The following is a 12,931-nucleotide window of genomic DNA, read 5'->3' on the forward strand; positions in this document are numbered from 1 at the left end:
AACTATCAAAGGATAGTTAGCTTGTCCATACTTCCAAATACATACAGTTCATTCATATGACACCAAAAAACTAGTGGCTATGCTTTTTTAATGTTTGTTATGTTAAAAGGGCTCAGTGGAAGTATCAGAGATGAGACACAGTTCACCCACAATGTCCACACTCAATATTCTTGCTGTTTATCTCCTCTAAAATAACAAATTAGAAGTCAGAGGCAGAAGTATCATAAGAATATATCTGAAGACTAATAAATTCTCAAGTGTTGCTTTACAGTAAAACCATCTAAAATATCTTTGAAATAATCTTATAATATAGTGAATGACAAAAAAATAAACAAGTAAATCTGAAAGTTTAGAACTGTTCTGAAATACAGTGGATTCCTGGGCCTGGCCAGGTAAACATTTACTTATACAAGTAAAGGAATACAAACCTTGGCTGCAGGTAGCTTTTGATAAATTTTGTTCTTGGATGTTAACAGGTATGTGAATCTCTGTATCTGTTCTATCTTTTTTCTCCTCACAATTTCTTACAGTGCTTTCATCTCCATTGATATTATTAGTTAATTCCTCATCTGAAAAACAAACATTTTTGCAGTATCAGTGTGGCAATTCTCCTTACTGGTTAAATGACTAGTCATATAACTATTCCAAGTTTCTATTCCTAGCTGGAAGAATTTAGAAATGGTTTTATATAACTAATGTAAATTAGTTTGCTAAATGCAATTCTGATGGGAATACAGTGAATTGTTGAAATCACTGGAGCTAACAATTTCCTGCTGTAAAAATGTTAAGTTTATTGATACTAAGATAAGTCTATATATACTAAAAATGAATATAACAATTGATATAAATACTGTTACTTCTGTCAATATCAATTTAGCAACAATCTTTGATAATAATGGTTGAACTTTTAAAGTAAACACGATTACTTAAATAATTAGCAGCATCCCCCAAATTATAGCCCTCATGTCCTCATTCTTGTCAGTTTGGGCATAGGTTGAGTGAAATTCAGTTGGAAACTTCTATAAAATAAGTAAATCTATAGGAAATGTGTACAAATCTAGCAATACTACTAATACCTGGTTTATGAGAAATTTCCTTCTCTTCTCTTTGACTAACTTGTGAGATGTTGGTCAATTCTTTATTCATATTGTCAATGGAATGAAAATCTCTATTATGTATGATTTCACTCTCTGCAAGGTCTTGTCTCCTTTTTTCAACGTTAGTTGTTTCTATTACTTGAGAATGAACAACTGTGGATAAAGGCCCATTTGAAAAATTTGGTTTTTGGCCTTTGTCAGTGTAATTCCTTTTAGTGCCTTCTTTCTTATTCACCTTTTCCACAATATGTGTATTTGTTTGATTCATTGAAGAAGTTGGTACGCTGGGGCTACTGCAATCCTGAGGCCTTTGGAATTGCTCCACATTAGTCAACTGCAAAACGTCATGTGTTGAAATTGTTCTTGTACAAGCCAAGGAAGTATGCTCAGGACTGTCTTGTGAGTGAACAAAAGAAGTTCCATATATGTATTGTTCATAATTTGCAACGTGTGGTTCAGAAATGGCTGTATTATCTGAATTAGAAAAATTAACAGCCTCCTGTTGTGGAAGTATGCTTAGGCCACCTGCTTTTAACTTATTGTCCTGTGAAAAATGGTCTTTAGAAGGTAAAGACTGTTCAAAATCCATTACTTCTCTATTTGTTATAGTCTCTTTATCATTATAGTGGTTTTTGCAACTTGTAGAACATATCATCTTTTTAGACGTTACGGTCTCTTCAGAGGTACAGCATTCAACATGAATATCATTATTAAAATTTTCCCACTTATTAAGGTCCTCTTTTTTTTCATCTGAGTTATTGTTTTCTTGAGATTTATAAGGACTAATGTGCTGTTGTTCTTGTTGAGTTTGAGCCTGCTGATCTGTAGTAACAATGGGTAATTCGATTTCTTTATGTACAAAAAGTCCTGAGAAAGTAACAGCTTTAGCTTGGTCACTGGATTCTAATTCCAAGGATTTTATTTCTTGACTTTCTAATAAATCCAGGCTCTGGGTATGTGTCTCTTTGGGAACTGAATGAGTGTCAATATTGTTACTTAATCCATTTTCCAGGCTTGACAGAGCTGGGCTAAAAGGTTTACATGACTCTTCTGGAAGGTCATAAAGGGTTTGGAGAATATGCTGCTGATCAGTAACCAATCTACTTCTTCTGGAAGAAGACACAGCTACGGTCTTTCTTGAGTTTCTTTCTTGGATTGCCTTATGCACCTGAGTCCTTTTACATTGTTCATTTCTTCTTCCTTTATGTTTAGACGCATTTGTGCTGGAATCCTTGACATTATAGAGATTGTTTTTTCTGAGTCCTGTAGAGTATATTTGGTTAACAGTTGATTGCTTATGCTTGAAGTTGCCAAATTTCGTGCTTTTGGAATTTCTTGGGTAATGTTCATTTACATCTTCTTTCTTTATAAATAAACCTTTTTTGCTTCCTTTATCAACTTTTATATGTTCTGGCTTCTGTCTGTTGGAATTTTCATCACAAACAAACCCAATGCAATTTTTAGAACTGAATTTTGGTTTCTATAGAAACAAAATATATAGTTAGCTTTAATTTTCAGCTGTAGTTCTATACTCGATTCATTCTGGATTGTTCATAAATTAAACTATTATTCCATTCAATTTTATAATTTGATCTAATCACAGGGCCTGCTGAGATATATAAAACCTCATTCTTCAGAAAAAGTAGACTAATGGAAGAAAGGCAAATATAATAGACTCAGTGTGTATACTAATCTTTATTTTCTGCTGTACATTTCAATTTTTGCCAATATTTTAGCACTACCAATCTTACTAAATATAATTTAAAAATCTTAATCTACTTAATATTTATAGGCTCTCGAAATAAATCAGATAAAAGTTTCCTTGTAAAGGAAACTTAAGAATTTTTTAGAAACACTCTTCTTTCCCAATTATTATACAGATAGAGCTAGAATTAAGAGAGTTTCTTCCTCTGGTATCTGAGAGACCGTAGGTAGGGCAGCAGCAGAAGGATTTTAAAAACAAGAAGACATATATGCTCCCAAACTGGTCTGCATGGAAAGATTATTGTGGGCTGCTAAGATTAAAACAGGAACAATGCTTCCTGCTTCCTGTCACTCATCACAACCCAAGCACCAGATGAAGAGTAACTGCCCACCATGTAAAGTTCAAAGGGATGGATTGACGCCTTTGACTCTTGTACTGTGTTTAGGCCAGAGGAAATTTGACATGGTTGATAACCCTAATGACTCCATGAAGAGGAGGTAAAAGGAAATGTCTACCAATACATTAGTGTGCCCAGATATGCTACATTTACTGCTTCCCAAATTAACAGCCTAGAACCCCCTGATTCTCATATAATTATTCCAAAGTATCTTAAAAGCAAAGGTGAAGTCACTGTTCCTGATGCATGCTTCAGTAACTTTTCTTTCCTCTTTGATGATGCATTCTAAACAAATGGTCTTTTGCTAAACAGAGATATACCTTTGGCTGGGGTGCATCCTCTACATCTAATGGATCAGTGCTATCCTTTTGAGCTGTAAACAAAAAGAGGAAAATCAAAGAAAACAGCCTCCAGTGGCCAGACTCAGGACTCCTAAAACACACAAGTCCCTTGCTATGAGAAAACTAGGTAGATTAAGGAAAATTATGCAAACATTTTCTATTAAGATTGGCATAATCTTACATAATATTACTATAATTTCCATATGTATCAGAAACCAAAAGCTATCTTGAGAGAGAGCTGAGAAAATTTCTGTGGGTAAAGCAAAATTGACCTTAAAAATTAACTAAAGACAGACACTAAACTCAGTATTTTTATATTCTCCAAAGATATATCTAGATATTTAACTGTGTAAAACCTACTCTTATAAAGCAAAAAATTATTTCATAATTAATTGAATTACCATTTCCTGATATGTTTGCTTAATAAAGTTCAGTCTGTTTCTCTTGTTTTCCAGTGAGATTAGGCTACCAGAAAGAAGTCTTTTGCTCTAAAGAACTTATTAATTGCCCCTAGGTGGCTTTTATCAATGAAGTTATTTCTTTACTATAAAAATAGAGTACTTTGATCCAGATCTTAGTCCTTAGTCAATGACATTCAACCATTAGCTCTTGAGAAAATTATACACATATTATCTTTTGAGTGGAAAGAATTTGTTTTGTGTTTTTTTCAAAGGACTGATACTAATTATTCAACAAAAATTTACTGAATGCCTACTATGTATATGGCACTTTAGTATTCATTACTAGACAAAATAAACATCCTTTCCTTCATGGAGCTTAGATTCTAATGGGGGAAGACCAAAAAGAAAAAATAAGCAATTGGCCAATGTGTAAGATGGTGTTAAGTACCAGGAGAAAAGGATAAATATTAGTACAGTAGGGTAAGAGGGATTGAAATGTGGTAGTTTTAAAAACATGTTCATAAAATTTTTGATACCCTTCCATTCAAGAGGTGGAGCTTAATTTTGTTCCCCCTGAGTGTGAGCCAGACTTAAGAGACTCACTTCTAACAAGTAAATATAGCAGAAGTTATTCTATACCAATTCCAAGATTAGGTTGTAAAAAGCCTATGGCTTTTGTCTTGGGTGCATTCTCTCCTGGAGTATAGTACTTTCTCTGAGCCAGCTTTTAGGTCATCAGCAGCCCTGGAAAAGCTCAATTGGCAAGTAACTGAAGGCACCAGCTGACAACCAGGGCAGGAAAATCCAGTTTTTGTTTGTTTATTTGTTTGTTTTTACATATAGAGTCTTTTTAAAAAAACAAATACCTTCATTTATTTCTGTTCTGGATCCATGAGAACTTTTTTTTATTTTATTGATTTTTTGCAGAGAGGAAGGGAAAGGGATAGAGAGTTAGAAATATCGATCAGCTGCCTCCTGCACACTCCCCACTGGGTATGTGGCCGCAACCAAGGTACATGCCCTTGACCGGAATCGAACCTGGGACCCTTCAGTCCGCAGGCCGACGCCCTATTTACTGAGCCAAACCAGTTAGGGCTACATATAGAGTCTTAAAAGAGAGAGGAAATTAAAGCCCCTTCTTGTTTCCAGATTCTCTTAGAAACTGTGCCTATTAGGTGGCTCCTGGAATATATTTTTCTTACAAAAATAAATAAATTATATGACAGATGTATTAAGGAGAACATCAAGAATATGCCATATACTGTTGAACCTCAGAGGGAAGGCAGGGGAGGGTGGGTGGGAAGAGAATAGCCAATGAACTTGTATGCATATATGTATAACCAGTGGACACAGACAATGGGGTGGTGAGGGCCTGGGGGGAGGGGGGAGAATGGGAAAGGACTGGAAGAGGTTACTGGGGGGGGGGAAAGAGGGCCTATGTAATACTTTCAACAATAAAGATTTTTTTTTTAAATAAATTTTAAAAAGAAGTATGTATTTAGTAATCTAATAAATTCAGAATATCTTAAGGGAAAAAAAAGAATATGCCATATATATAATCTTGTTATTGACAACTGCAGAACCATTTTTTTTGTAGTTTAATTTAAAAGTGTAATGGATGAGAGGGCAAAAGTATAGTCATAAGAAAAGATTCTTAGGGAATGGAAATAAACAATGTTGGCTATATTCATTGATAAAGATACAGCCAAATATAATTTACATCACATCATGCTATTTAGCCAAAGGATTATGGAGAGTGTCAGAATTTTATAGAAGTTTTCTTAACTGTCTGTAATGTACAATCTTGGGAAAAGTACATTTGCTATTATCATTCTTTGTCTTTTTAGAGTCCTTCATTTATATGCATTAGCAAACAAGTGAGTTTATCAAAGGAATGGAGCCAGGCCTCAGGTGGTGTGGCTCAGTTGGTTGGAGCATCATCTTGTGCACCAAAGGATCGTGGGCTCAATTCCCAGTCAGGGCACATACCCAGGTTGCAGGTTCAATCCCAGGTCAGGGAGTACCAGAAGGCAAACAATCCATGTATCTCTCTCACGTCGATGTTTTTCTCTCTCTTCCTTCCTCTCTCTCGAGAATCAATGAAAAACATATCCTTGGGTGAGGATTATATATATATATATTTTTTAAAAAGAATGGAGCAAGGACACCATTGGGTGGATTTTCTCAAAATGTATAAGGAAAATAAATTTAATTTCTATAATTTTAAATTAAATTTCTGTAATTCTCTACTGACATGGTGAACAGATATAACAAGGCAGTTTAATCTTACCTGAAGTAAGATGTTTTTGATGTTTAGGAACGTATCTCTCAAGAAGATACCTCATACGTATACCTTGGGCCACATCCAAAGCACACTTTCCATTGGCATTTCTAAATAATGGATCAGCTCCATTGAAAAGAAGTAACTCTGCCACCTAGAGGAAGATTGTTCAAATGAAGGAACATGTACAAAAGGTACATTATTGTAAATGTGTGCTAGCATACAACTCTAAGCAACATCAAATATTTCTTCCAACAATACAAAGTTTGGGTTTACCTATAATATCTTGCCCAATAAAAAATTTAATATAATTGCTACTGAACCATAATTTGTTGATATGCATATCACTTTTTTTACAAAAAATTAGGGAGGAAGGGAGGGAGGAGAGGAGAGGAAGGAGAAAAAGAAAGAAGGGAAGAATAGAAAAAAAGAAGGGAGGGAGGAAGGGAAATATCTGCATTTCAGCTGCTCCTGAAATGGGGCTAGAATATACCAAGAATGAGGACTGGGTTCTGTAGCAGTAAATGTTAGTGTAACAGGCTCCAGGAGATAGTTGTCTTCCACCTATATCTGTGATGCTGCTGTTCTCCTCAGTGTGTCAGGGAGAAACTAACTGGTCAATCTTAATCTGTTACTATCCTTAAGGAACCTCTTCTGTGAAGCTCTTTCTGACCTCCTTCTCCACTGCTGTCCTAGAGAAAAATAAGCTCTCCCTTCTTTCATGTATATATTTTATCTTAGTGCCCAATATACTCTATATTATACTTATTTCTTTTCTAAAAAACATATTTTTATTGACTTCAGAGAGGAAGGGAGAGGAAGAGAGAAAAGCATCAATGATGAGAAAGAATCATTGATGGGCTATCTCCTGCACGCTCCCCACTGGGGATTGAGCCCGCAACCCCAGGCCTGTGCCCGGACCAGAAATAGAACCGTGACCTCCTGGTTTATAGGTTGACGCTCAACCTCTGAGCCACGCCGGCCGGGCTATTTCTTATATATCTGTCTAAGTTTTTAAAAGGTGGGACTATGTTTTTCTTTTAAAATTAATTTATTATGCCAGGCAGCATAGCCATAGTTCTTCAGCCAACAGCTTCGTGTTGCCAGAGGAGGGCAGGGGTGCATGTGACTGTCACCTGCTGTGTGAAAGGGGTGCCTCCGGCAGCCAAGGGCAAAGAACAGGGACTCCCTGGCCTGGGGGCCACTGCTCCCACTTTCTCTTCATAGTCGTCCTGACTTGCACAATGAGTGCCAACAAGGATCAGCAGATGGAACTGAAAACATTACATTCTATATATGAAGGAGATGAAAGTTTTGGGGAATTAAGTCCAGTTTCATTTCAATATGGGGAGAAAATAGTGATCCCAAAGCTTTTTAAGCTTTGGATCTTAATAGAGATTTCATGGACAGATACATACCCCAAACACCTCCAATTATATCTATGAATGATTTTTTCTACCACCACCATATCCTCAGTTGTAAAGCAGAGCATATTAGCCAAGTTACAGGAAGCAGTGGAGGTCAATCTCAGCACCACTATGACCTGCACGTTGTTCAAATATGCCAAGAACAATAAAGAATCATGGAGAATCACCATCCCGTTAATTCTATAGCATCCATAAGCAATATCACCTCAGTTGAAACTCCTAATAAACTCCCAACAAGTAAGAAAAAAGACAAAAGAGAACAACTTTCAAAAGCTCAGAAATGTAAGTTGGCAGATAAAACAGATGACAAAGGAGAACTTCCTCCAGGAAATTCTATCTCCAGGATGAGTTGATGTGGTGAAGCATTTAAGCAAAACTGGCTCTTAAGGTGAAAACAGCACTTGGAATTAGACACAAGGGAAGAACATCCTTTAAAAAGTAAACTGGGTTCAAAATCTCTCATTACTCTTTTATAAAACAATTTTTGTATGTTTCTTTTTTTGTTTTTGTTATATATATATACTAGAGGCCCGGTGCACAAAAATTTGTGCACTCGGGGGGGGGGGGGGGGAAGGGGGTTCCCTCAGCCCGGCCTGTGCCTTCTCGCAGTCTGGGACCCCTCAGGAGGTAACGACCTTCTGGCTTAGGCCTGCTCCCGGGTGGCAGAGGGCAGGCCCAATCCCTAGGTGCAGCCCCTGGTCGGGCTCAGAGCAGGGCTGATTGGGGAGTTGGGGCACCGCCCCCTGTCATGCACAGAGCAGGGCGGATTGGGAGGTTGCGATGCCACCCTCAGTCACGCTCAGGGTAGGGCCGATTGGGGGGTTGGGGCATTGCCCCCTGTCACACTCAAGGAAGGGTCGATGGGGAGGTTGCGGTGCTGCCCCCTGTCACTCACAGAGCAGGGCCCATCAGGGGATTGGGGAGCTCCCCCCTGTCACTCACAGAGCAGGGCCGATCAGGGGGTTGAGGAGCTCCCCCCTGTCACGCACAGAGTAGGGCCGATAGGGGAGTTGGGGCACCGCCCCCTGTCACACACAGAGCAGGGCGGATCAGGGGGTTGGGGCGCCACCCCGTCACACTCAGGGCAGGGCCAATGGAGAGGTTATGGCTCTACCCCGTCACACACAGAGCAGGGCTTGTGGGGGGGGGGGGGTTGGGGCGCCGCACCCTGTCACACACAGTCTCGCAGGGTGATCAGGGGGTTTGGGCGCTGCCCCCTGTCACGCTGATCTGGTGCCAGGAGGCCTCGCGGCTCCACTGATCCCGGTGCTGGGAGGCATATTACCCTTTTACTATATAGGATAGAGGCCTGGGGGCCGGCTGGTTTGCCCTGAAGGGTGTCCTGGATCAGGGTGGGGTCCCCACTGGGGTGCCTGGCCAGCCTGGATGAGGGGATGATGGCTGTTTGCAGCTGGTCACACACCCTTCAGGGTGGGGGTCCCCACTGGGGTGCCTGGCCAGTCTGGGTGAGGGGCTGAGGGCTGCTTTCAGGCTGGCGGTTGTTAACTGATGCTCCCAACCGCTCCTTTTTTTTCTCTTTTTTTAATTTTATTCTGGGCCAGCTTTAACTCTGGCTCTAGCTCTGAGGCTTCCGCTGGTTTGTTTTCATTCTATAATCGAAACAATGTATAACTCCAGCTCTGAGATCCTGGAGTTTTGTTTAGCTTCTATATTTGTTACAAAGTTTCAAACCGCCAGCTCAGAGACCAGCAGCGGGGAATGTTGGAGTCCTCCTTCACTGCAGCAAGCAAGCCTCATGTTTGCTTCCAGCTGCCTGGCTGCCGGCCGCCATCTAGGCTGACAGTTAATTTGCATATACTCACTGATTAGCCAATGAAAAGGGTAGCGGTCGTACGCCAATTACCATGTTTCTCTTTTATTAGTGTAGGTGTGTGTGTGTGTGTGTGTGTGTGTGTGTATATATATATATATATATATATATATATATTTTTTTTTTTTTATTGCTTAAAGTATTACAAAGGGTATTACATATGTGTCCTTTTTTTCCCCGCCCTTGACAATCCCCTGGCCTCTTACGTAAAGATGTTTTAACCTGAAAATTCATGAAGAGACTTGGTTGTATTAAATTATTTTCACAAACTTGCCGTAATAAAAGGTGAAAATGTTACTGTTTAGTATACTTTGGAAGCCTTTTCAGCTTTGTCAATGGACAAATATGGAGGATAATGAGTAACTAATGTTAATTTATACCATCTTATTCTAGTGGATGTGATAATTTTTTAAAGAAGTATGAAAACCTTTTTAAAAAAACTGTCCCAGTGGGATAGAATACTGAGTGGACAATTATTCCACAGCATAATCCATATTAGGTGGCTTCTTGTCTTAATAAAGTGTTCATCTCTTCTTTCTCTTAATTACTGAGGCACAAATTGCTTCAGAGAAATTTAAATACTAGTATTTGAGCTTTACACATAATATTATTTGTAGTTTCTTTTAAATTTCCATTGGTGAACTGCTTCTCTTTAATAAATGAATACTTGTTTATAATTTTCTCTTGGCTTGGGTCACAATGTTTGATCATGAAAGCTTTCCACGGTATGTAGAATAGGAGAATATAAAACAAATCTGCCAAATACATTAGAAAGCATCTGAATAGAAGTGCTGATTCCTATTTAAAACATTTCTCTTCACTGCACACCAAGATGGGAGTAAAAGATGCCTTAACATTTAATTTTTGTACAGTTGGAGCCTTTTTTTGCATACAACAGAACTTTATTAATAATGTTCACAGAATGTACTCTTATTCTGGCTAATCATCTTGAAAATTTGCAAATACTTTTCCATCTGGAAAAAAAAAAGAACCCAAAAACCCACCCTGGATTAATTTGCATTAAGGTCAGGCTTATAGAAAACAATGGTTTTAATAAATTTCAACTTATCTGCTATTATGTATTTTTAGTTGTTTGGTAACTGATGTCTTCTAAATGATTTAAAATAAAAAACATATTTCAAGTTTTGTTTCTTTTCAAATGTCCAAAGGTATTTCTCAATCTGAGCATCTTTATAATAGACAGAAATATTTCAAATGCCAAACTGTAATACATGCTTGATTTTTTAATGATTAATAGAGAAAACTATTAGTGCAGTTTTATCAAGGAGTTACTAATGTCTTTGTGTGATTTACAGAGATTCTGTATCTGCTCCATAGTCTGTAAGAAGTGGTTTAAACTTCATAATGTAATAGAATAGATCATTAAATTTTGTAAGAGAGCTCACTCCAGACACACATGGAATGAATAATCATCATGTGTAAGGAATATCTTTTCAATATATGTGAATCCCAATACCACTGTCAACCAATCTCATACACACATATACCTCAGGACACTTTATGAAATAAAAGCTTTGTTAAAATCATGACAGCTTACATCCACTCGCCATGCCATTTCTTTTACCGACTAACAAAGTAAGCCTAATGAAAGAAGAATCAAGGTTTATCTGATATAACTTGTTCTTAGTGATGCCTAAGATTTTCAAAGACCACTATCTTCTTGTCTAAATGTCTCCTACCATCTGTTAAATGATTTGTTCCAGATTTTTCTAAGGAACCACAGTGAACTGATCTGTAATTCTCAAATTTTACCTTTTCCTCATTTAAAAAATGTATTTTTGAATGTATTTTATTGATATAGAATTCACATGACACTCAATTCATGTAAAGAATACAATCAGCCCTGGCTGGTTTGGCTCAATGGACAGAGCATCTGCCTGGGGACTGAGGGGTCCTGGGTTCGATTCCAGTCAAGGGCACATGCCCAGGTTGCAGGTTCGATCCCAGTGGGGGGCATGCCAGAGGCAGCTGATCAATGATTCTCTCTCATCATTGATGTTTTTTTCTCTCTTTCTCTCCCTCTTCCTCTCTGAACTCAATAAAAATCTATTTTTAAAAAAAGAATACAATCAATGTTTTAAGTATGTTAAGAGGGTTGTGTAAACATAACCATAACCTTATTTTGGAACATTTTCATTCCCCTTAAAAGAAGCCTTTAACCATGATCTATCAATTCACTTTTCCCCACCGTCTACCTCCCATTCCTAATCTTCTTTCTGTATCTATACAGTTGGTCTATTATAGATATTTTTTTAAATCATACAATAGGTGTTGATGGCTTTTTCACTTTTTAAAAATATTATCTTCTAGTATCTCCTATATTTTTTTAGTATCTTTCCAACATATAGTCAATGCCTGTGGGACAATACATTCAAGTTTCTTCAACTCTGGAATGTTTAAGAAGCTCACCCTCTCCAGCTTCTGGGTCCAGAATCAGGTTCCCAGGGATCCTCTATCTGACATCTTTAGTCCTGTCACATCTAAAATATATGAGCAATCCAATACCTAGAGCCTGTGCCATTTTTTTTCGAATCATCTTTGCCTCACCTATGAGATTCCCCGAGGTAAGCCTAGATCCTCATCTTATGCTCTCACAATTCCTACTCTACCCTCCAACACAATTTCCTGTCCCACTTTGATTCTCAAGGCTTTGGTTCTTAAGTCAGTCCAGAACAAAGCTGGAGTTTTATACTTCACCCAAGAGAGACTGGGTGAAGAAACTTGTTGGCTTACCCCAGATAAACTGAAGGGGAGGGTAAAAAGCAGACAGACTGTGACTTCACCCCACCCTATTAGGTTTTAGCTTTTAATTCTCATGACCCTTCTCTAGATTTGTACTCCTTGTCATTCTCTTTTATCTGGCCATCAATCAGGATATGACATGGTGCCAGGAACACACGAGTCATGGAACACAGGAGTTGGCAAAAGGGAAAGTGGTAAGTAGTGAGCTTGTGTCTTTGGTCCCTTCTACTTCACTGAGGGAACAAGAGAAGGTTACATATCTGCAAAGGCTAGCGGGAGATAGCTAATTCTAGCTTGTGATGTGGAAATTAACTGAAGACTCATCACCAGGTACAGCAAAGGAAGAACTGTGAAAGAAAAGAGCTCACATTGCCCGAAAGGAGAAAAGATTCCTCACCAGAAAATGTCAGCCTTGGCTAGAGGAGAAGAAAGAAGTGCTTTGGCATTAAGTTTTCACTGCTGGAGGTCAGCTGTGAAGAGGGGGTAAAGGGCAGAGAGAGGGTGCATACCATTACCTGTCTAAACCTGTATTCTGCTAGCCATTAAATTAGGTCCCAGGCAGAATTCTTTCCTCCCAGCCCTCTACACAATGTTCAGAAATGATCACTTACTAGCAGGTGATACATTATCCAAAAAAGCAAAACTACCTAAAGCACTGTTTCACACTGGAAGAAATAGGCCTATCTAT

At 38.3% G+C, this 12,931-nt stretch overlaps 1 protein-coding gene and 1 pseudogene across 1 annotated transcript in view; one reads left to right on the forward strand and one right to left on the reverse strand.

The window, feature by feature from the left end:
• Window positions 1-12,931, reverse strand: part of ANKRD31 (ankyrin repeat domain 31) — a 139,615-nt gene that overhangs the window by 60,948 nt on the left and 65,736 nt on the right. Inside the window, exons 13-16 of the mRNA XM_070412195.1 lie at window positions 6,232-6,376; window positions 3,520-3,572; window positions 1,071-2,577; window positions 429-569 (exon numbers count right to left, since the gene is read on the reverse strand). Of these exons, the coding sequence (XP_070268296.1) occupies window positions 429-569; window positions 1,071-2,577; window positions 3,520-3,572; window positions 6,232-6,376 (1,846 nt within the window). The remainder of the gene's footprint in view (window positions 1-428; window positions 570-1,070; window positions 2,578-3,519; window positions 3,573-6,231; window positions 6,377-12,931) is intronic.
• Window positions 7,467-8,036, forward strand: LOC139008095 (RWD domain-containing protein 4 pseudogene; annotated as a pseudogene).

The sequence above is a fragment of the Myotis yumanensis genome, unplaced genomic scaffold (assembly GCF_028538775.1).
Source record: "Myotis yumanensis isolate MYYU_CA2020_CCGP unplaced genomic scaffold, mMyoYum1.0.hap1 SCAF_4, whole genome shotgun sequence".
NCBI classification, from domain to species: Eukaryota; Metazoa; Chordata; class Mammalia; order Chiroptera; family Vespertilionidae; genus Myotis; species Myotis yumanensis.